Raw genomic sequence first — 24,117 nt, forward strand, 5'->3', positions numbered from 1 at the left:
GGCTAGTTTTGCCATCTGGTGTAACACAGAAGATTGCCCCATTTTTCCTTTTAAGGATTAAGCCTTTTAGAGAGACTGTGCATCAGGATTCTAACTTCATATCTCTCATTCTAAGGCCATAACCTGAATTTCTGTTATAGCTGACTCACACAAAAAGTATGAAGTGATGAATATTCATTCCATTCTTTCTTGCTGTTTCTGGGGACTCCCCTAGTTCCGTTGCTCACATTAGGAAGCCTTCTACGGATAATGACTCATTACCTTTTGTAATCGTGCACCGTATCCAGTGTAACTTGAGTTAACATTCTGGAACTAAATCTTGAAAATGTGTCTGGGGCCAGAGAGGTTCTATAATTTTAATTCCTCTTGTTTTGGGGTAAGCGTGCTGGTAATGACAGCTTAATTTTGTGTAGGATTTCCTTCAGTTATTGAGTATTTGTCAAAATAAATGTATAAGATGTGCAAACTTTACAGGCTAAAATAAGTCTTTGCTGTTACAGCTCTGTTAAAAGGTTGAGGCTTTGAGATTTTCCAGCCTGCTTTAGCAGAGTCTTAAAAATCTTTCATAAGGAAATAGTCTGGTACGCTTATGTGGACATTTGTGATTTTAGATGTACATGGAAATCTTACTAAAATTCAGGAAGGCATCTTCTTATACCTGTGATGTGTCTTGAAGTAACGTAACCCATCCTGTTTCACTTCACATTTTCTACCTTTGTCAGCCAGTCTCTATATCATAGAAAAAGTAGAAATGTGTCTCTGTGTGTCTCCATCTCGTTAATATTTTTATTTCTTTATCTTTAACATACACTTTCCTTCTCAGATATCTGTTTACTGGCATATATACTGCTGAAATATTGATAAAAGTATTAGCAAGAGGGTTTGTCTGGAATGAATTTACCTTTCTTCGAGATCCATGGAACTGCGTGGATCTTGTGGTTATTGTCATAACGTAAGTAAAACTCAGTTGTTCTTTTACACTTGAGGGACAAACACGCAGATGAAATGCTATTTGATATTGCTGAAGTTCTTTAGAGTGGTTGGTATCCTACCTGCTTATCCTACATGTTCCTACCTTTGCCTATCAGCAGAGAGAAGAATAGTCATAGACCTTAAAGCAAGACCTAAATCAAAGCTCCTCTTAGAACTGCTGGATCTCACTTTAGTATGTATCTAAATTTTTTGAAGAGATGATAGCACAGCCAGCCTAAACCAAACACACCTCTTTCTGTTGTCTCAGTTGTACTCTGGGTCAGACGAAAGTCATTTGAGAAGGATCCGAAGTGGGCCACAAGGTGTTGAATGACATGGTGATAAATAGCAGATGAAATCTCAAGAATGTGAGGTGATGAAGGAAAAACAGACTATGGGTTTACATACACAGTTATAGGCTCTGAAATAGCTTTCACTGGTTGGGAAGATAATGTTGGAGTTAAAATAGACAATCTTGTGAAAACACCACTCCAGTGTGCAATCATGGTCAGAGAAGGGAAGGGAAAATGAGGACATTATGAGTAAGAAATAAAGAAGCAGAACACGTAGTTATTTCCCTGTGTGGCCTGTGTTTTTCTTCAGCACTGTATGTAGTTTTGCTCCTGACATCTCAAACGACGACAGAAAAAAGATACAGAGAAGATGTGTATCTTGTATTCTACATAGTAAGAAACTAAGTAGAGTAGAACTCTCATGAAAAAAATACAGAGCAAGAACATGGTTGAAGTCTTTCAGAGCCAAAAGAAAACAAACAATTATTTTTTTCTTCCTACAACAAGAGCTATGAGAGCTAAAGGCACCAAAAGTTGTCAGATGGCAGAATAAAAAAGGAGTATTTTTCCACACTACACGTAGGAATATTCCCATAGGAGGTTGTGGATGCAAACAACTTAGTTGCGTTCAGGAGGCTTCTGAACAAAATCCTGGGTGAAAACACATCAAGGGTTATTTTTCACATGAAGATACTACGTCTTGGATAGGAAGACCCTGAGCTATACATGTGCTGGAAGAATTCTGCCTGGGAAGCATCACTGCCTTGACTCTAACTCCTCTGTAAGCATCTGCTGTGGGACATTCTTGAAGACAGGGTCATAGGCCACACGGGTGACTGCTGTGGTCAATTTTAAATTCATATCAAACCGACTAGCAAGGTGGACAAGAAATGAGGAAGAAGCCAAGTCAGGATTTGCATCTTGGCTACAGAATGTTACTCTCAAAAGCAAAATAGACTTACCTGCAGCAGTGAATGGTTTCACTCGTGCAGTGTCAGAGATTTCAAAGCAAATCTCTCATTCAGTATTTCTGAATAGTTTTCAGTTATCTTGTTGTCATTTAATAGAGACATGGAGTAATTTAGGTAGGAAAGGACCTCTGGAGATCACATGGTCCAGCTCCATGCTAAAAGCAGGACTAATTTAGACGAGGTTACTCTCATCCTGTTCTGAGTTTCTCTAAGGATGGAGATTCTACAACCTCTCTGGAGTTCTTGGCAGACTGTTAAATCAAAGCTAGAATGACAGCCACGTCACACAGAATGCTACATACTGTAAACCCGGTTTTGCTCAACTCCCTGCTCCTGAAGAATTTTTGGTGTGGTTTTGAGATAGCTGCAACCCGTACTTTCACGTGGTGTAAATCAGACGAGCCTCTGTATGAGAGAGTGTGGTTATGACATTGGAGGTTTTATACGTACTTGACATCTTGATGGCTGAACGCTCCAAGAGTTCAGCATCTGAATCCACGCTGAGTGAAGACTTGTGATGTTTCTTTTTGGAAGGACCGTTCCAAAGTCTCATTATTTTATATCAATACCTGCAAATGGACTTAGATTCCTAAATTTAGACATCTGCCTCGGGACGTATTTGACCTAAGGATTTTCTGTAACTTATTCATTACCGTGTGCTCAAAATGCTTCTGCTCTGAAATGGTGGATCTTTGTCATTCCTGTGTCACTATAAGGTGGTTTACTTTTGTAGGTATGTCACCATGTGTACAAGCGTGGGCAAGTTTTCAGCTCTTCGAACTTTCAGAGTACTGAGGACTTTGAAAGCTATTTCAGTCATACCAGGTGAGGACCAACATGTCTTACCGATTTTCTCTCTGTTTCAACGCTGTGCTATGTCTAATTCCTCTCCTGTTCTTGTCCTCAGTTTTCCGGTCACTTTTTGTGACAGTTCACAGGACCCCAAGGTGTGGCTGTTTTTCAGTCTGTAGTAACTCTCAGCAGCATTGTAACAGATCGTTTTTAATCCAGATTTTTTTATCTCTTTGTAAGACGTGCCCTGAATTAGGATACCAAGTATGGATTTTAGAATCTAACCTGAAAAACTCATGTGATAATCTGAAAAGGGCTATATATCCCTTGGTCATAATATGGATTAACTTAATCATTTCTATGTAATTACGAAAACATTCTTTATTTTGCTATGGGATTATAACAGGAATTAAACATAGGACATGTTTACTTTTTAGTGGCAAACCCACCCATCAATACTTTTCATTTCATGTTCACTGTGGAGAACAGACATTAAGTGTAATTTTACTTTTTTCTTGTGAAAGACTTAGAGAAGTCCTGGATATATCACTCTGCCTATGTCATATTTCAAATTCAGTTATTCTGCCTGAATATTGGTCTTCGGTTTACATATAATCCATTTTCACATAACCACAGGGTGATGGAAGTTGGAAGTGACCTCCGGAGATCATCCGGTCCAGCCCCACTGCTCAGGCAGCGCTGCCTAGAGCTGATCGCCCAGGACCATGTCCAGGCAGCTTTTGAGTATCTCCAAGCATGGAGACTCCACAGCCTCCCTGGGCAACCTGTGCCAGTGCTCAGCCACCCTCACAGTAGCAAAGTGTTTCTCGATGTTCAGAGGGAACTTCCCATGTTTCAGTTTGTGCCCTTGGCCTCTGGTCCTGTCACCGAGCACCGCTGAGAACAGCCTGGCTCTGTCCTCCTTGCAGCCTCCCTTCGTACACTGACGACATCCCCCTGAGCCTTCCCTTCTCCACGCTGATCAGTCCCAACTCTCTCAGCCTGTCCTCACAGAAGAGGTGCTCCAGTGCCTTTATCTTCTTTGTGGCCTTTTACTTGGGCTCTCTCCTGTGTGTTCATGTCTGTCTGGTACTTGGAGCCCAGAATTGGACCCAGTACACTCTCTCAGCCTGTCCTCACAGAAGAGGTGCTCCAGTGCCTTTATCTTCTTTGTGGCCTTTTACTTGGGCTCTCTCCAGTGTGTTCATGTCTGTCTGGTACTGGGAGCCCAGAATTGGACCCAGTACTCCAGGTGTGGCCCCAGTAGTGCTGAGTAGAGGGGAACGATCACCTCCCTTGACCTGCTGCCCCCGCTGTGCCTACTGCAGCCCAGGATACCACTCACCTTATTTGTTGCAAGGCAGCATTGCTGGCTCGCTTTCGACTTGGTGTCCACCAGGATCCTTGGGTCCTTTTCTGCCAATCCCTGTTCCAACATATGTTTTTTCCCTTCCCAGTATCAGAAATGTTCTTTTGATTTTAAACTGGTGACATCTGTAAGGCATCGTCTTCTAAGACAGAATTCCCTGAGGTCAGCAGAAGGAATTCTTCACTCTAATGTGTGTTTGGCACCACGCATGATGTACTTGTTTAAAGTTAATCAAGCACAGAAATCTGCCCGTATTCATTAAAGTTCTTAACGGCTTAGATGCCATCTTTATTTAGAGTTTTCCAGTTAGCAAAATCAGTGTTTGCAGGAAGTGAAAGCCAAATAAGTTATGATTAAGAAATTTAAGTAAAAATACTTTACTCATTCGTATGCTTTATTTCACCTCATTTAATACTCTGCAGTTACAAACCCATTTACTCCGGTTGTTTTTAACACACTCACAACTGCTGTATAGTGTCACGTGGGAACACTACTGCATTCCTCTTCTCATTTTGCGTATCTTATTTTTCTAGGTCTGAAAATCATCGTCAATTCACTTATTGAATCTATTAAGAAACTTACTGATGTGTTGATCTTGACTGTTTCTTGCTTGAGTGTATTCGCTCTAATAGGCCTCCAGCTTTTTGCGGGCAATTTAACATCCAAATGTGTCCTTGCTAATGCTACGTACAATGACACGCTGTGTAAGGATGCCAAGATCTATGTACCAAACAGTGAAGGTAAATTTTATTTGTTTCTCCCTTTACATAATCTCTGTATCGTCCTATGTACTCCTTGTTTGTTCACAGAGATGTTCCAAAATAGTTGCATGTGTTTCTCACAAGAAGGTATGTCCTTCCATTTGCACAAGTAGCGACGTGAAGTAGCTGGGACAGCTGAGTGTGAGATTAGTGAGTCTTGGATCTGGGGGAAGATGAGCGGTCTGTGGGTAGGATGGGCTGAGTTTTCGACAAGCTTTTGTTTCCTTACTTAGGGACATAGCGCAGGGATCCTAATTCTAGGGGTGCTGCGCAGAGAATGATTTTTTCCATCATTTAGTCTATATTGCTCAGGGATTTTCACTGCTTCTTGCAGAGGTTCTTACTTTTACCGGCAATTATGTAAAATCTGTAACTCACTGTGAGTTGTGCAGTTCATAATTTTAAACTTTTTTTAAGTTGCCCTAGGGACAGATCTGCTGCAAAACAAAAGCCCTCTATGGGGGCGAAATGAATCTTTCACAGAGATTTGGTCCCTCGGGCTGTGTTTAAAAGTGCAGGAATGTGTGGTTTATTGTTTAATGTATGGCTTACTGTAGTGAACAATGTATATTTACTACAGAGGGCTGTGGGAACTGACAACTTCTGATTTTACAATTCCTTGGTATTTTTTTTCCATTAGATATCTGCTTCAGAATGAATAAATCTTCTGAAATACTGCTCTGTGGGTACAGTTCAAATAGTGAGTAAGTGATCAAAACAGTATTAGTAGTCTCTTGTTTTTTCCTGCCGATGTGCTGTGGCTTTATTTTTGGTTTAAAGGAATGGTGATGGTTTTTTCAAAATGGTGGAATGTGTGTGTTATTAAATGAAAAAACAGATATTTCACATCAGGAGAGAATGAAGTAGCAGCATGCAGGCAATTACGTGTGTGCTTTGTTGCTAACCACAGGTAGAATAATAATAATAATATAAAAATAACCACAGGTAATATAGAGTGATACAGAGGAGGAGAACAGATCAGGAAAGAGTTGTGAGATATTAATAAATTCTCCTCTCCTCACCCTGGTGACTTATTTAAAAGTAAACATATTTCCATTTTCCCCGTCTCTGTTTGTTTGCCTGAATCCTACGTCAGTGGAGAGTCTCTGCCTAGTCAGAAACCAGACAGAACTAGAGTTTCTGTCCAGTTTCTTTGACTAGACCAATGTCTTTCTAGGATTGTCTGATATAAATCAGCCTTTCTAACAGAACTATACTGGGGAATAATGAAACAGACTTCCAGACAAACTGAACACACCTCTATTTGATGTTGTGTACTGGATGCTTTCAGGCACAATCTAATACTTCAGGTAAATATTGTTTAACCTTTCTTTTGTGGTCAGCAAAGAGTGCCCAGCAAACTATAGCTGCCAGAAGGTTGGGAAGAATCCTGACTTTGGTTATACAAGTTTTGATCATTTTGGCTGGGCCTTCCTCTCTTTATTCCGCCTGATGACACAGGATTGCTGGGAGCGTCTCTACAGACAGGTAGGTACTTCTGCTACCTGTTAGAATGACTTTAGGCACGCAGTTTAGACCTTTACATCCACAAAAAAAATCTGCACCTATTTTAAGCTTTCTCCTACCAAATTTCTTTTAAAATCAATGCAAATATTACAGAACTAGCTTCAAGTGACCAAGTTGTCACATCTTCTGCAAGTGACACTGTTGGGGAGCAATCCTGCTGTGAATGCTAATAGTTTTGTTGGAGAGCACACGTGGGTCAGTGATTAACAATTAGATGTTAATACGCAACAAAGGGTTGGGCTGCGCAGGAGATCTGGCAAGTGAGCTCACTGCTGCTGCAGGGGGTATGAGGACTTGTTACAGACTCCGTTTCTCTTCCTTTTTAGTCCTGACTCCTTGCCAAACCCTTTGGCTCAACATGCACACTTTCATTTCAGATCAGTTTTGACAACTGGTACAAAAAAAAAATTGGAGCCTTTATGTTTTGATTCAGAGAGTTGAATGGAGCTTTTAAATTCCATTTTTTTGACAGAAACGGTACAAAAAGTGCATGTAAAGAACTGTCTGGAACATTTACATCTATGCAGTGCCTTTGCTAGAAGGGAATTCTCCTCTGCTTTGTTCATATGGTCCACTCTTAACTCTTCCAGCAACCTTTATTAACTGAGATTTTTTTTTTAATGGTTACATCTTCTTTTTGAAGACACAAAGATCATGTGGTTTTCAGCTTTTAATGTCTCAGAACTTGATTTTGAGCCCTCTGCTGCCATTAAATAAAAGTAACAACAAGCAACCAGTCTAAATATTGCCTCTGTTTCTCTCATTGCAGTATCTTTCCCGATTATTTAGATGATCCTATCTTTCATCCCTGTTACTGAGTTTTATTAATTTCTTCTGTAGTCACTTTTATGTCCTTTTACAGCTGAATTTGTCTTCTCACAACTTACTCCCTGATCATCATTTGCCCAGTTTGCTGGGAGATATTTAATTGAATCTTAACAATGGATTTCGTTAATACTTCTCTGCAGTATGTGGCGTTATTATGGATGTTTGATAGTCTGTTGCATAAAGAGAAAACACTGTTTGAGATCCGAGAAGTTTTTAAGAGCTGACGTTTATTTACTTGAAGGCCAGGAGAACTCCTTACTCAGTGCATTTCTAGACCTGCTGTATGACTTGGACCAGAGGTAGATCCTACTGTTGTTTCATGAAAACAGTGCAGTAGGTCGACCTTTTGTAATATATAGGAAAATAAACTGCTTAAAGTTACTTTGAAGTTCTATTGTAAAAGTTAGTTCATGAAGAATTTATTACAACCTTTACCTTTTCCTCGCAGACTATCCGTACGTCTGGAAAGAGCTACGTTTTATTTTTTATGGCAGTCATCTTTTTATGCGCATTTTATCTCTTCAATCTCATCTTGGCTGTAGTAACTATGGCATATGAAGAGCAAAATAGAGCTACTCTTGCTGAAACAGAGGCAAAAGAAAAATTACTTCAGGATGCCCAACAAATTCTAGAGAAAGAACAGGTTTGTAAATCATTATATATGGTTCCTTCTGTTTTCTTCTTTTTGTGAATTAGTCAAAAAAGGCTTTTAATTAAACACGTGCTTCCCACAGTACTTTCTTACAGTTCATTTCTCTTTCTCTCTTTGTAAATACATTCTTATACATTTATATATGTACTTGTGTGTGTATCATATGTATAAACATTTCTGTGATACAAACAAAAAGCATGAGTCCAAGTTAAATCGTGTTACGTTTTAGGATTTGCAGACGTGGCATTGAATAGGAACGGCTTGCAGACAAGTGTATAGCTTTTGCGGTATTGCCTGCGCGCTGGTTGGTCCCACTCTTACACACTACCACTATTGCTCTCTGCAAAAATTCTTTTCCCTGGATATTCCTTCTTGCTGCTACTGCGTAGTCTGAGGAAGGAAGTGTAAGTGGATAAATTTGCATCCATGAGAAAAGTTGTCACTTCTACAGTTCCCTGGGACTGGAAGTTCTGATGCAGATGGATTCCAGTATTTATTAAAAATGCAGGCTTTCGGAGAGCCGCTGTGCTCAGCTATCTGAGGGGTGTCATGCTTCTTTTTGAGTGACTGCATGCAGGTCTACTGGTCACAGAATCACAGAATCCCCTGGTTGGAAGAGACCTTTAAGATCATTGAGTTCAACCCTTCACCCTGCACTGCCAGGGTCCCTAAACCGTGTCCCTCAGCACCACATCTACACGGCTTTTTAGTTGACAGGAGCAGGAATAGTCTTTGGCCGAGCTAATGCTGTTAGCTCCATATTAATGTAGAAGAACAGCCAGAGACTGCCCAAATTTCTTTGCTGTTGGTTCAGAGAGATAATAGGCTCACATCAGATTTCTACTGTATTTCCTCTTGGCACAGTATTGCCTAGATTCACTCATTCCTTGGCCTATACGGCACTAGGGATCACCTTGTTTTTCTTTTCTTTCTGAGAAGTGAAGCTCTGAGCTGAGGCAACAAGATAGATTGAAAATTAGTGGTAAGACATGTTTTATCTTCTAACTTTTTATAAAAGATTCCTCTGTTTTGCTGCTAACAATCAGAAAAGTCAGACTTGTGAGAGGACATACAAATATTCTCTAGCAACTATCCAATTCTCAAGCAACTATCCAATTCTCAAGCAACTATCCACCTCATCATTAAGGTGAGAGACATCATCAGTTCCCCAAATTCCTCCTCTACACCTGCTGACAGACCTGTAATATTTCTCCAACCGAAACTCCAGCTTGCCAAGCTTTACTCAGGCTTTTCTTCTTCCTCTTTTTCTTTCAACAGCATTGGTTTAACATGTTAGGATTTAGCCTGAGCCCTTAGTCTTCAGCTGTGTTTGGGCTTAAGGTCCTTTCCGAAGCAATAAAAAAAGAGTAAAATGATGCGCCGTAATATTCTGTAATTCAGATGCAAAATACAAAGGACAAACTTTAATTACAGTAGCTGATAATTAACCCTGCTTTATCTTTCGAAATTGTGAATAGCGTTTGTACTCCTATCTTTTTATAGTAGTTTAATATTTGACAGGCAGGAATTGTTAGTGCAAATCATAATATCATAATGATATACACTTTATGATTTATCATAATAAACTGTCTATGATCCTGGTCTGGGCACTGGCATTTGCCTTGCATTAACAGACAGGCCTTTCGCTGTTTCTTTCACAGATGTTGGCTGCAGGAGAAGGCAATAAGGCCTTACATGACCTATCCGAAATGTCAGTTGCTGACTTGAAAAATTCAGAAGAAAAAGAGATGAAGAAAGAAAAACCTGTTTCAAGAGAAACCTTAATTTTTGGTGATCATGATAGAGATGATCAGATGTTTCACTCACAGCCTGGTCGCTGTCACAAGAAGCTTGTAAGTATTCAAAAGAGGAGATGTATCCATGTGGCAATTTGATGAGCAGAAAAGCTTCTTGACTTGAAATTCCACCCCCCCCCCCCCTTTTTTTTGGTCCTTCTTGCATACATTGAATTTACTTGGTTTTTTAAAGCAATCTGAATGTTAATTTTGGAACCACAGTGAGATGGCACTGTATGGATTTGAAAGGATAGCTTGCAGTGGCAGTCAGTAGCATAGTCACGGCACGTCGACCTCTGCACTGACAGCTGTGGTGAGATCTGTTGGCATCTCTATTCTGCTGCATAAACAAACACACAAAATCCTCTAAGTTTCAGAATTCCCCTAATGACCTAACCTCTCTGGTTTTGTACATGCAGCTAGTTCTCTGGCCTAAATATTTAGGGTTGTGTTTAGATCAGCATGAAGACTTCTGATGTTAGAGGTGTGATTCACTTGTCTAACTATAAGCATCTAGTCCCATTTTAGATGCTCTTGGACAGGTCAGATATCTTTGGCATCTGAGTCGTGTCTTCCAGCACTGTGTGGGTACCTCAAATACATTATGGCATCTCAAATGTCACTGAATTCCTGGAATGCAATCCCAGCAATGGGATTGTGGTCCAGATTTTTGTTTGCAGGTGTGATTCACCTTCTAAACTCCTAGAGTCAAATGGGGGTTTAATTTTTTGGCTCTCGAATTGATGCCTAGTGACATCAGAGGATTTATAGAGTAGCTGACTTGGCCTCCACCTACTCTGCAGAAGGATGCAGGCATGATATGTAATGTCTGCTTAGTCTGAGACTGTAGATGTCTCAGATACCAAATGTCTCAACAGGCCATCTCAAATGGCTTCAGACACTTGGGTTTAAGCGAATCATGTAAAGAAAGCATAAGTTATAATGCGATTTTAGACGCATTGTGCCCATGGACAAATTGAATGCAGGTGTCTCAATATTCAGCAGAATCCCACACGTGCTATTTCACATCTTGCTTGCAGCAGTGACTTCTGGCTCCTTGGCTCACCAATCCTTTCTAAATCTATTAAGAAACTGCTTGTAATTCTTACTTTGCTTAATCTCATTTTTGGTTTTTTTTTCACAATATCTGTGGCAAAATAGCATCTATCTCGTGGACAGTCCTCACTATCATGTTAGCAATGGTCCAGCATCCATGTTCAGTATGGATTCGTTGCCTTTTCAATGCTTAGCCCATGTGTGTATCTTCACTTGGCATGACCATGCACCTGGGGTATTGTGTTGAGTTTCGAGCTCTCTGGTAGAAGGATTATGTTGACATATCATGCAAAGCTGGTGGAGGCCACCAAGATGACTAAGGGGCTGCAGCACATCATGTATGAGGAGAGGTGGAGAAGTTGGGTTTGTTGAGCCCGAAGGAGAAAAGGGAAAGGGAAGAAAAGGCTTCCTTACAATGTGTATTCGAAAAGACATGTTTATCTTATGCTGGACATAATTTTTATATTGCCATTTAATCATATTTCCTTGTTATGTTATCTTCTGACGTCTTTCTAACCAAAGAGGCAGATACTGCTGTCCTATGAGTTGTCGGTGGAGTCTATTAATGATCCTTTGCGAAGACAGAGGTTAATGAGTGCAGCCACTGTTATTACAGATAATTTGCGTAAGTCGTTCTTTAGTGTTTTTCCTATGGTCGTTGTGTAACTCGACCTAAGAGATCAAAATGTCACAGTCAGCATTATTTTAGAAGTCACAGGGGGAAATTATGCTGCAATCAAATGTAAATTTCAGTAAAATAAATATTCTGGTGTCTTATGAAACTGTAACTGTATTTGCAATTACCAAGAGTAAATCCCGACCAGCTTGATTGCCCTGTACAAGAAAATGGCTGAGGTTTGTGGACAAGGAGAGAGCAATGTTTTCGTTTACCTTGACTTTAGCAAAGCTTTCAACACCATCTTCCACGGTATTTTTTCATCCAAATGAGGCTATTAGGGTCTGTGGGGGTGGACAACCAGCTGGATAAAGAACAGTTGGATATTTAGGCTTTGAGTTCCTGGTGAACAGGTCATATTGTACCTGGAGGCAGGTAACAAATGAAGTACCACAAGGGCACACATCTTGTCCTAAGTCCTAAGTCACCTGGAGAAGGTGACAGAGGGTTTGCTCTTGAATTTTGTAGATGACACCAAACTGGGGGGGAATACTTGCTCCACTGGAGGTAAGAGCTGCCATCTAGTGGGACTTAGACAGGCTGGAGGAATGGGCCAACAGGAACTTAGGAAAAAGCTCTGCAGGAAAGGCCTTATGGGTCCCTGTGGAAATGAGCTAAGCATGCCCTTGCAGCAGCAATGGCCAACAGGATCCTGGACTATATGAAAAGCAGCAAGAGATTATCACTCTTTATTAAGCACTTGCTAGACCACATACCATGGCCCAGTATGACCCCCCTAGCCCCTCCCATACAAGAAATACATTAAGTTCAGTATACATTGAGGGCCACCAAGTCAGGGGCTGGAGCACTTGTCTGGTGATGGGCTCGTTCAGCCAGGAGAGAAGGTTTGGTATCAGCCTTCCAGTGTCTAGCAAGACATTACCAAGAAGATGGAGCCAGGCTCTTCACAGTGGTGCACAGTGGGAAGGTGAGACAACAGTGATAAATTGAAAGAAAGTGAGCTTCAAACTGTGCATAAGGAGGATCTTCCACCATGAGGACAGTCAGACAGAGGAACAGGTTGTGCATGACTCCATGGCTGACCCTGCTGTGAGAAGGGGGTTGAACTAGAGATCTCCTGAGGTCCCTTCCAACCTGGTTTATAACCCTATCCTCAGCTATGGACACCAAGATAATGGGGGACTCCTTTCTTCGTTCTGGCCTGGCATTTTTTTCAACCCATGCTGCATCTGTGGCTGCGCAGATGCAACTCACAGAAAAGGAATTAAGACTTTCCTAGAGACAGTGAAGGCATTTCACCTTAATGCAGATCCTTTATCACCCTTCAATAGGATAATAAGCATCTGAAGAGGTGGGTAATAACACTTGTTTCTGTAATGATGAGATTTGTGGACGGGGACCTTTAAACAGCCTGTGTTTGGTTTGTGTAGAATGAGTGAAATGATTTTTTTTCAGTGATGTCATTCTGCTCACGTGAGATCAATTTTTCTCTTCTATCTTTTCTATGACTAATGGTCTTTCTCTTCATACTGTGATATTCCACATAAGCTTACTCATTTGTCACTTTCCCTCCTCGTCGTTTAGAACTGCAGGAGTCAAAACTGAAATGCCCTTCATTGCTGAGGCGTTTTGCTCAAAAGTATCTGATTTGGAATTGTCCATTCTGGAGAGTAGTGAAAGAGAAGGTGAAATTGGTGATTTTGAATCCATTTGTTGATCTCTTTATCACGGTTTGCATTGTCGTGAATACCTTTATCATGGCTCTGGAGGACTCTGGCACGAAACAAGTTTACCAAGATTTGATTTATAAAAGTGACAAGGTAATTTAGGTCAATATTAGAGTGAGTATGGAGTTATGACCCCATACTGGGATATACTGGGACATAAGGAGACATGTTTTCAGTGATTTTTTGCTGAATTTCTTTTTCCTCTTCCCAGGTCTTCACCCTGATTTTTACAGCAGAAATGATCTTGAAAATCATTGCTCTAGATCCTTACCACTATTTTCAGCAGAAATGGAATATTTTTGATAGCTTCATTGTTATGATTGGCCTAATAAGCTTTGAGGCAAACCTGTCATCTTTCAGGCTGGTAAATATCTCTGTATTCCTCTTTAAAAGTGCGTGTGTGGTATAGATTTGTAAAAGATCACTGTGAAATATCCTCAAATTATTTTATTGATGAAGCTGTTAAATCAGTTCTCTTTGTCAGGGAATAGCCAAGGCGAGTGTTTAATGAGAATGAACATTAAGGAATATACTCAATACGGTTATCACACTGTGTGTGTTGGATACTGCAAATCCTCTGGCACAGCGTGACCCCTTGGAGGTCTGACCCAGCAGAGAGTTCACGGGTTCTCTGTTACAACTGCACTTCAGATCTTCAGTTAGGGAAGAATCTTATCTGAGTGTTTTGATGAGCTGGAGGATAGCAAATTTTCCTTCTTGGCTTTTCCTTTTGAGTTGAGATTTGTTAAATAACCAAGCTTTCCTCAAGGCTTAGACTTGGCCTTGAGGTCTCCTCAAGGCTTCCCTCCATCTTAGGGAAAAGGAGGAGTAGCTCTGAGATGTCTATGTAGACTGCTAGTATTTGCCTATGTCCTTACTGTGTATTTAGATTGCCAAAGTTACCAATTACTTCTAACGTTCTCCAGAGCTTCTCAGATATTCAGTTGAACACAATTTCATCTTGTGTATCACCACCGAGAGACTGTAACAGCCTCTCGGTCTAAAAATGTCCTTTTTTGCTCATGAGGCTACACAGAATAGATCCCATATGGCTTTTCAGATCCAATTTTAAGTCTGTTGGGTGAGAGGTAGAAAAAAGTGCTGTTTTTCAATTTTGTCTGATTACATTTGATTTAGTCCAAAATGCATTAATTTCGTAAGCCTCGCCCGAGTACCTACGAGCCACTTGATTATTATTACTATTATTGTTATTGCCATTCCTGTTAATAGTAATAGACTTACACACGCTCATAACTAACAGCACAAACAGTTTGGAAGCTTCCTTTGGCAGTCCTCTGTTCTCAGTAGCGTTACTCGCCTGAGCTTAAACACGGCGCTTTTGGATCAGAGCAGTTGAGAACCTTTCTTCGGGGAAAACATTGTGATGGCGTTGCTGAAGTAAAGACAGCGTGATAAAGGCAGGGTCTGGTTTTTTATGCGTGCTGTGCTTCCTGTGCGGTGTTCACCACTCACATTCTTCTCTTCTGTTTTTCTTACAGCTCAGGATCTTCAAATTGGCAAAGTACTGGCCAGCCTTAAATACTCTTATGAAAATAATTCTAAACTCAGTTGGTGCCCTGGGAAACCTCACTCTGGTTTTGATTATCACTGTATTTATTTTTGCTGTAGTAGGAAAGCAGGTTTTGGGACAGTATTACGAGATTCATTGGAAAAGAATAAACACCAGTAAGGATTTACGCTGGCATATGAAGGATTTTTGCCATTCATTCCTGATTATATTTCGAATATTATGTGGAGAATGGATTGAAACCATGTGGGAATGTATGGAAGTGGCTGGAAAGGGGCTATGTCTTCCCATTTTCCTGCTAGTTCTGGTGATAGGAAACCTGGTGGTGAGTCTCAAGCTATTTTTCATTCCCTACTGAATGTATCTAGTTACGCTGACATCTTCTTTTCTGAGGCAAACTTCATCATTTGAAGAGTACTCACACTATTCTCTTTTCTGGATGCTGCTAAATACAAGTTTTTCTTCTGTCTTTTATTTTTCCTTTACCTCTCTTTCTTACACAAGAGGAAGCTGCTAAGCAAAACACATAAAATTATTCCTCTACTCAGAGAATAGAAAGGCAGTGCTTTTGATTATTTGGTGTCTGATTTCTTCACTTTTTGCATTGCCAGGATCAATAACTGAGCTGTTTGGTGCTTTTAATACTTACCAATGTGGATTATCAAAAGCTTACAGTACCCAGGTTTTCTGGTTGGTGTGACATATACTAGATGTAATGTGTATATACTGGAAGACGAAATCTTTTTCATCTGCTTGATTTGTTGGTCTATACCAGCTCCTTTTTGATGGCGGAGTTATTAAAGTTATCTTTGCCTGACATTTTATAACATTTCTGTCTCCTCACACATTATGAACATCAGCGCATGTGAAAATATATTTAATACAGCCAAACCCTCACTTTCTTCCTTTCTCTCCTGCCATTCCTTCCTGAAGGAGCTGTATCATACCATATTAATATTCCAGTATAATAGTAAATAATTTCATTGCAGAGGTTGATGGAAACAAGATTGAGGTATTTTTATCTAAGGAAGATTTTTTTGAAATGTCTTTTCTGTTAGCAGTAAGCATCTTCAACTTGCTTTAACTATTTTAAGGTGCTCAATCTATTCATTGCCTTGCTGCTGAGTTCATTCAGCACTGACTCCTCGATGGGACAAGAGGAACCTGGACAAATGACCAAATCTCAGATTGCCATTGCACAGATTCACAAGGGTCTGCTTTCTATGAAAGACAGAATTTTGGATCACTGTGGCAAAATAATGAAACGAAGCCGCAAAGCAAGAGCCAAAAAGAAGACTTTGCTGAAAATTTCTGCCAAAGACATAGCGGAAAATAACTATGCCATGACAGATGTCAGAAAGGATATAGACAACAATTGCTTTGACAGCACTGAAGAGAATTCCTCAATAACGAGGCAATCTGAAGAATTTTTGGCCACTCATGGTACCTGTGTTCCCATCATAGTAGCAGAGACTTACAGCAATGAAGGCGACGAGGAGCACACAGAATGCGGAAAACGGGTAAGGAATATTAATATGTGAGAAATCCTTGTAAAGTGCATCTGTAAATCTGATCTCAAAGACTTGTTGGTGGATGTTCTCCCTTCTGTCGTTTCTGCCGTTTTACTTTGTTCTTCTAGTAACTTCAAAGTGCGAGAGTTACCAACCAGTCTTAGTTATGCAGTAAGAGATGTTGAATAGCCACTTCTTCATTGTTCTCCTCACTGATAGCTGTAATTCTGATCTTGTCTGGTTTGTTTCCATTTATTGCCGGAATGACTAAAGGAAGTTTGATCAAGACGGACATCCTTTCTTTTTGTCCCCTTTGCCTTACAGATGGCACCTGGAATTTTTGGAACACAGGCCTCTTGTTTTGCTTATATATCGCTTCCCAGCTGCATGCTTCACTTTGAAAAAATAACTTCTTAATGTTTTTATGGTTCTCCCATTCACCTCTATGATACTTTTGACTCCCTTTTATAACTCTCGATTTTGTTGTATTGGGCAGGATTAAGTTCAAGTCTTAGGTACCTGAATACAGGCACCTAAATACAAATTTCTGCACGTGAGTGAGGCATTTGTACTGTCACGATAGCCAATAATGGTGCAAGTCATGTGCCTGTGCATAAGCATTTACGGATATCTGAGATACTTCAGGAGTCCGTCACATCCGCGTAGGGCTGACAAATAAGACATGGCAGCTATAGGGACTCTTTGTAGCATCAGGAGGCCAGAAGCATCTCAGATGACGCTAGGTATCAGCCATGATTAGATGACTCCATTCAGATACCTGAAACTCAAGACTGCACATGCTACTCAAGATGCACTTACTACTCACCTCATAGACGTCAAGTGCTATTTGAGGTGCTGGATTATCTCATACAGCTTCTAAAAACATGTCTGTCACCTCCAAAAAGGAGTCTGTCAGCTCCTGTAGACCCTGTGCTGTATTTAACTATTTAGGGCAAGCAGCTGAATGAAACCCTTTGTGTCCTCACTGCTTTCCATAGTGTCCCTCGCTGCATGTCCATATTACTTCTATGTTGCCTACTGTTGCCCTTCCTGTTTTCTCGCATTTTGCTTTCTTGATTTTTCCCCCTTATTTTTGCTTTCTTTTCTTCTCTACAGTGATGTGCTGTATTTTCAATAAACTGGAATTTTACCTGTTTACTGTCTTTTGAGGAGGGCAGTGTATCTTAATGAAATTATGTTTGTGACAACTCTACTTTGGTTATATGTGGTGTGATTGCATAGAAAGGATTTGAATGCTGGTTTGAGCATGAATGTATTCTAGTTCAGAATCATTGGTGACCCTATGGGATTCTTCCCATGTAAGTATTTTTGCCTCTGGAAGTTAAGAGTGGTGCCTTTTAGCCCACTGACAGTGCTGTAGCAGTCTATGGGACACCCAGTAGCAGTTTCAGCTCTGCTTAGTGCACAAGGACCTCACTTTTATTCCTTTCAGAAGCCTGCTGTATCCACAGGTGGTAGCAAAAAGAAACAGCGGACTCTGATATATCCTTCCTGCAATCTTTTGTCAGAGAATGAACAACAACAACAACAATAAAATATTAAACCTTCTCAAGCCTGTACCAATACCAGTTCTTCTCAGACCAAATACTGATAGAAGCTGGCTTGTGCAACAGGAGGATGAGCTGTTTTGAAGGTTCTTCACATCAAGCAAGACAGGAAGCCTCTTACAGAAAGTAGCTTATGGTTTTCATTTAAATCTTCGTATTCATCTCTGCTTATTTCTCCAGCTACCACATTCAAGTAGCGATGATCTTTTCTAAGACTTTACTGTTGTGCTTGCTTTCTCCGTAGGTAAAAGTGATGATGTGTGTGGCAATACACGGTTTAGCTCATCTGAAAACCACATCCGACTGTGTGAGCAGCAAGCTCAGATGGAACACCAGGCTTTGATGACTGTACTGTACCTAGATTAGCTTGTTAAAGATCGTTTTTTATCAGCGTCAGTTGTGTTAGGATTGTGATATTGCCATGTTTTAAATCTATCAGAACAGGTATTTGGGCTCGAAGAGCAGTTACCTAGTGTTGTGCCGTGGCAGAACTGTCAAAGGCAGGTGCTGGTTTTGGGTGGATTATCATATGGTCAGTGTCTAGGTGGACTGCTAGGATCCATTTTCTATGTTTTTGGTCATAAGAAGAGACATCATCTGTGGAATATCTTTGGACAAGTTCTCAAGCAGAACTTGCTGATCACCTTAGAATCATCTTTGGCTTCTTGAAATGTGTTATCCATAAACATTTGATGGAGAAATTCTTTCCCTGTCACAGCAAAATGTAGTATGGCTTGGAATTTGTACTGGCAAAAGACTGAGAGATGACTGGGATCTCTTAACTCTTCTGCCTGGAACCAGAAACATGAGACCGGGGGCAGGTCCAGCTGCAAATGTTGCTGCTGAGGCTGTTCATCAGAACTTGGTGAATTGGATGCTGGAATCCATCAGTGAGCTAAAAGGAGATCTTGAGGAATGGTACATTTCCACATTATAACCGCAACACCACAATATTCCAAATTGAGGAAGAAACCATTCTTTTACATGCCTTTTAGAGATATCATTTAATTATCTGTAAAAAGACAAACAGTAAATTCTGAGAATGCTTCTTAAAGAATTTGGACTTTTAAGAGTGACTGTCAGGAAGAAAAACATGGAAAATCAACTGTTTTGCGTTATTTCATACAGGGAGACAGATTAAGACGTAGAGAGCAGTGCCGGAGTTCAAGCAGCCTCAGTCAGATTTCTGCGACTTCTGAAAGTACAAGCGGTTTTTCAGGAACACACCAAAAGAAAGAGAAAAAAGAGGTAATTCTGCTTTTATCATCTTGTGGAAAATGCTAGAGATGAAAATGGTCTCATTCAGCAACGACAGGTCAAGCTGGGTGTTTCTGAGGAGTAGCAAGTGTAACCCCTGCACAGATGGTACGTCTCTCTAGAACCAATAACGGTTTAAAGCACGGAGGTTTGTCTCTCATAAACAGCCATGGCTAACAGCGTAACAATATACTTATTTTGTGCAAAATAACTAAACAGAAATTAATCACAAACCACGCTTTCTTTAAATGTATCTGATACATACAATTCATTTTTATAGATAATTCTGTTTACTGCCGTGTTTGGATGTAAAAAATTGTTTTTGGGAAATGGTTCCCAAAACAACCATAGTTTTCCTGTGTATACACTTAGTTTATTCTAACAGAGTACAGTTCCACAGCAAAAAAAAAGAAGAATCACGGCTTGCCTGCAATGGCCTGGAAAATTTAATGGAAGTTTAGCGACTCTCTGGATGACTACCTCCAAAAATCAAACCACTTTCGCATTTTCTAGTTTTAGATAAATTTCTTAGAAGTTTTGTTTGTATACATTATTTAATTAGATTAATATAAAAACATATTAAAAATATTGAAATGCCCATGAACTTAAATAATTGCATTAGTGTAGAGCAGCATGGCTGTCAACAGAGGAAGTTCTTCCTTCTGGCTTCTCTTTCTTATCCCTATCTTCACACCTTCCCTGCCCATGTCATACAGGGCACTTACACTTTGTGGCTGATAGATTGCTTTTTTCCTTCTTTATACTTGTTTTCCTTATTGTCTTTAGTTTTTTGTGTAGGTTACTACAATTTTTTGAGGTGTGTCCACCATATGTACATTTTTTCCCAGCTAGGCTGTCCCATCTTCAAGCCTTTTGAGACATGGTTTTTATCTCTGAAAATGAAAAAAGAATGAAGAAATCAGAGTTTTCTCTAAAGTTGTTGCATAGTACAATCTTTCCCTGCAAGTCCAATGTAGATGACTTGAAGAAATCAAGAAACTTATTAAATTAAAGCCATAGAAACGTAGAACAGGGATTAACCTTTCCTGTCCTGTGGTTTGTATTTTTGTTTTGGCACTTCAGCGGCGTTAAGATAATTTATACATTGCAGATTTTTCTTGAGGGTGGGGGGGTGATACCTTCCATTTATTTTAAAACCAGTAAGCTTAATGAAAAGCAAATAAATTCTCTTCTTTGCCCTTCTCCTGCGCAGAAATGTGATTCTGGTAGCTTTTCTGAAGCCAGCACTGTGGATCCAGTTATTCTTGTGGAGATGTTTTCCCAGCCTAAAAAGCCACACCTACCTAAGGACTGTTTTGCAGAAAGTAAGAATCTTTTATGTATTGTCTGCCACCAGATGAACCAGTATTCAAAGATATGTCTTTGAAACATTTCCAAACTATTTGCCTGAGACACTTGTTTATACACGTAAAAACTCAAATAAATACACCTGAAGCCAGCACAGAACTGCAGCAGGGTTGGGATGCCTGAACTCAGGCATTTTATATATGAAATGCCTGAAAGTATGCACGACAACAACTCCCTGAAGGTGGCAGAACTCTCACAGAAGCTGTAGGATATCCAATGAGGTGTAAAACCGCTCTAAGTCCCCGTGTTTAGGTAACAAAATGGCATCTTTGGAGTGTGGTTCAATCTTCTGTTGAGGCATCAGACTGTAGGTATCTGCACGTGAGCAGGGGCACTCAAAGCACTTCCGAAGCGGGAGCTGAAGGTCAGTCAGGATGTGTGTCAGTATCTGGTATCTCAAAGGGGACTTGTCTGAGCTCCCGCTGCAGTGGACGAATATCCAGTCAATACAGCTGAAGGGTCTGCACAGCTCATCCCAATGTGGACACCTACCTTTGGTTGGCTCCTTAGTCTCCATTGACTCTCACGGATCAGTCCTACTGCCTTCGCAGAGCAATGCAGAGGTGTGGTTCTGGTGAAAAACAGTGAACACAGAATCTAGTTGTAATGTCTCTGCAGTGCAATCAAGTGGAATAATCAGTAAAAATAGTAATTTACTAAACCACTAATAAGATAATATCTGTTTTCAAAACAAAAAGAATAAATGCAGAAAATTAAATAAGCAAGTTTTTTAGATAGAGGTAACAGGGTTTTTGTGCTTTTTCCATGCAGGAGTTGCTCTATTAAAAGAGGTTATTTTGGTCCAGAACTTTTATCTTTTCTTTAGCTTTAGATTGTGTCAGCCACGGCATCATCCCATAGGTAAAACAGCGCATTGTTTGTATAGTCTGTAGAAACTAATTTTAAGATCTTACACTTTTTAGAGTCTGTGTCTTATGGGACCCATGTGCTGTTCTTTCTCTTTTCAGGTTGTGTTGAGTGTTTCCCATGTTGCGTAGTGGATGTTACTAAGTTTCCAGGCAGAACTTGGTGGAAATTTAGAAAAACCTGCTACAGAATTGTTAAACATAGCTGGTTTGAAAATTTTATCATTTTTGTGATACTACTGAGCAGCACAGCACTGGTAAATTTAATTTAATTTCTCGAATTTTGAATTGATGGTTGTCAGCAAAGGAAAAGAATGATTTTATTTGATTTATTTCTTCTACTTTCACATTGCTTTCCTCAGGGAGGGACAAGAGTGCAATAAAGATATCCCTTGGAAATTATAAGGCTTTTCCCCATTTGGATATTACATGGAATCATAGTTGTCTTCGTAGTTCTTCATGGAACATAGTTCTTCACACACTTGTGTGCTTGATTAGGAGGCTTAACCAGGGTCTGCAATTACTTAGGAAAGCTTAAAAAAATAAAAATACTCCTAAATTTGTGAAGTAGACCAGCTACTCAGTAAAAAATCAGATTTAAAATCATTCAAACATTAAGAGGATCAGAACCTGAAAATGAAGATGGCTGTAAACTGGTAGGTGAATTAATATTTCACTGCTACTCTGATGATGTCCGCTTCTACGGAAGAATAAGGCAAGTTTTATTTGATTTGAAAACATATTCACTAGGTCTATTGAAAGGAATTTGTTAAATAAAACTTTATATAGTGCAGAAGGAACATAACCAACTAGTGTGATAGTAATCTGTGTGGTAATTATCAGAATTTTCCAGATAAAACCTGTCCTGTCTGCATTAAGTTTAGGTTGTCCATAGATCCATAGATTTGAACTGCCTGCTTAAAAATTTCCATGGCCAAATAAATCTCCAAGGCAACTCCTTGGAATTCCCCTGAGGGATCCTTTGTACTAATTTGGAACCAAACCGAAATCAGGAAGGAAACCGAGTTATCGTTTAACATACTGCAGGATCTGGCTGAATTGAACACACAACTAGTTGGTATCCCAATGCAAAATGACTAAACAATAGCCGTTTTTTCCATCAAAGATGGATCGCGGTGTTGAGAACTTTCACATTTCACATGTTATTCTCTTGCAAAAAAGAAACTGTCAGTTTTCACATTCTTTATGAAGTTGTTTAATGATACGGAGTTTCCTGAATCAGTCCTACCAGGCAAGTCTATGGCATGGAATTAAAATCGATGCCATGGTAAGCATAAAAAGAGTGCATAGAAAAGTACGCAGTGAGTGCTCAGTGCTCAGAGCAAAGGCGGAGTTAGAAGTTCGAAGGAGCATCACTGCTAATGAACAGGTGATTTGACTAGTAGATGGAAATCAAGGGAGCCAAGATTCAACAGTGAAAAAGATGACGCTCAAACACACTCAGAAAAGAGGTAGGAGATGGTAAATAGGTTTGTGTGCGTGAATGATGGGATGTCTCAATTACCCAAGTCACATTGCTAGTCCTGTGGACACAGTGACAGCTCTGCTCTGTAGCACAATTGAGTGACTCAATGGTATGGGGTGGCTTCTGCTATATCTACTTAAGTAGGGGAAATTTTAAACGGAAATAATGACAGGCAGGGATTTGTAAGAGGGAAATAGCAGCGTGGAAATGGATGGACAGATCATTAGGAATGTTGGCAGCCAAAGAGAAATGGAGATGGAGCTATAAGGTAGGGTAGAAACAGATGAAAACAAAAGACATTAGCACAGGCTTGGTGAGGAAATACTGCACGGTGCTAAAAGGAATTGGGAATAGATTGGCAATATCAAAACCTCCAAATAAATGAGCAAAGCAGAAAAAGTATTGAAGACAAGTGAACGATGACGAAAACCACAGCAATCAATAAAACACTTCCCTAAACCCTTGCTGACATCAAAGTAATGTCAAGGTTTAAATGAAAAAATGTGAAACTCCGAGAATGAACAGTTCCAGATAAAGCGTTTGTCATGCTTTTATTTTTTTTTTTTAATGTCTGTATAACAGCTCTGCAGGCTGACTAAAGGTGACTCTTTTGGAAGGTCTAGGTCTGGAAGGTGGTGGTTAATGTATTTAATTCAAGCATTATTATAAAGAATTTTAGACTAACCCCTTCAAGATTGCCCACTAGCTTGGGAAGCCAAGATTTCTGGTAGCCACAATTGACCCTCATCAGCTATTTTTCGAAGAAGTGTTGAGGGTAAACAACTGAAAGTATGTGACTTTTCAACCAACAATTTTTCATAAGACTACTGAACTGTTTTAAAACTGAATTCTGAAATCCTAGGCATTTGAAGATATTCACCTGCAGAAGAAGAACACAGTGAAAATGCTACTGGAATATGCTGATAGAATATTTACCTACATCTTTTTAATGGAGATGCTTCTGAAATGGGTAGCTTATGGTTTGCACAGTTATTTCACAAATGCCTGGTGTTGGCTTGACTTCATCATTGTGTGTGTGAGTATATTCAGCTTGAATATTGATACTTTGAATTTTGGTATTTTCTACATAGAGAACTACATGTAAGATCTGGTTATGAATGAATGCGAGTGTAAAAGACAGTCTCAAAAAAC

The 24,117-nt window shown here is 39.9% G+C and overlaps 1 protein-coding gene across 1 annotated transcript in view; it reads left to right on the plus strand.

The window, feature by feature from the left end:
- Positions 1-24,117, plus strand: part of LOC104501458 (sodium channel protein type 5 subunit alpha-like) — a 40,808-nt gene that overhangs the window by 3,643 nt on the left and 13,048 nt on the right. Inside the window, 16 exon segments of the mRNA XM_010145270.1 lie at positions 824-952; positions 2,970-3,061; positions 4,931-5,150; positions 5,812-5,866; positions 6,509-6,646; positions 7,962-8,156; positions 9,827-10,018; positions 11,540-11,642; positions 12,128-12,130; positions 13,239-13,474; positions 13,593-13,745; positions 14,881-15,234; positions 16,004-16,429; positions 20,459-20,570; positions 21,582-21,736; positions 23,828-24,076. Coding sequence (XP_010143572.1) covers positions 824-952; positions 2,970-3,061; positions 4,931-5,150; positions 5,812-5,866; positions 6,509-6,646; positions 7,962-8,156; positions 9,827-10,018; positions 11,540-11,642; positions 12,128-12,130; positions 13,239-13,474; positions 13,593-13,745; positions 14,881-15,234; positions 16,004-16,429; positions 20,459-20,570; positions 21,582-21,736; positions 23,828-24,076 — 2,812 coding nt within the window.

Source organism: Buceros rhinoceros, unplaced genomic scaffold (genome assembly GCF_000710305.1).
Source record: "Buceros rhinoceros silvestris isolate BGI_N320 unplaced genomic scaffold, ASM71030v1 scaffold1141, whole genome shotgun sequence".
Classification (NCBI taxonomy): Eukaryota; Metazoa; Chordata; class Aves; order Bucerotiformes; family Bucerotidae; genus Buceros; species Buceros rhinoceros.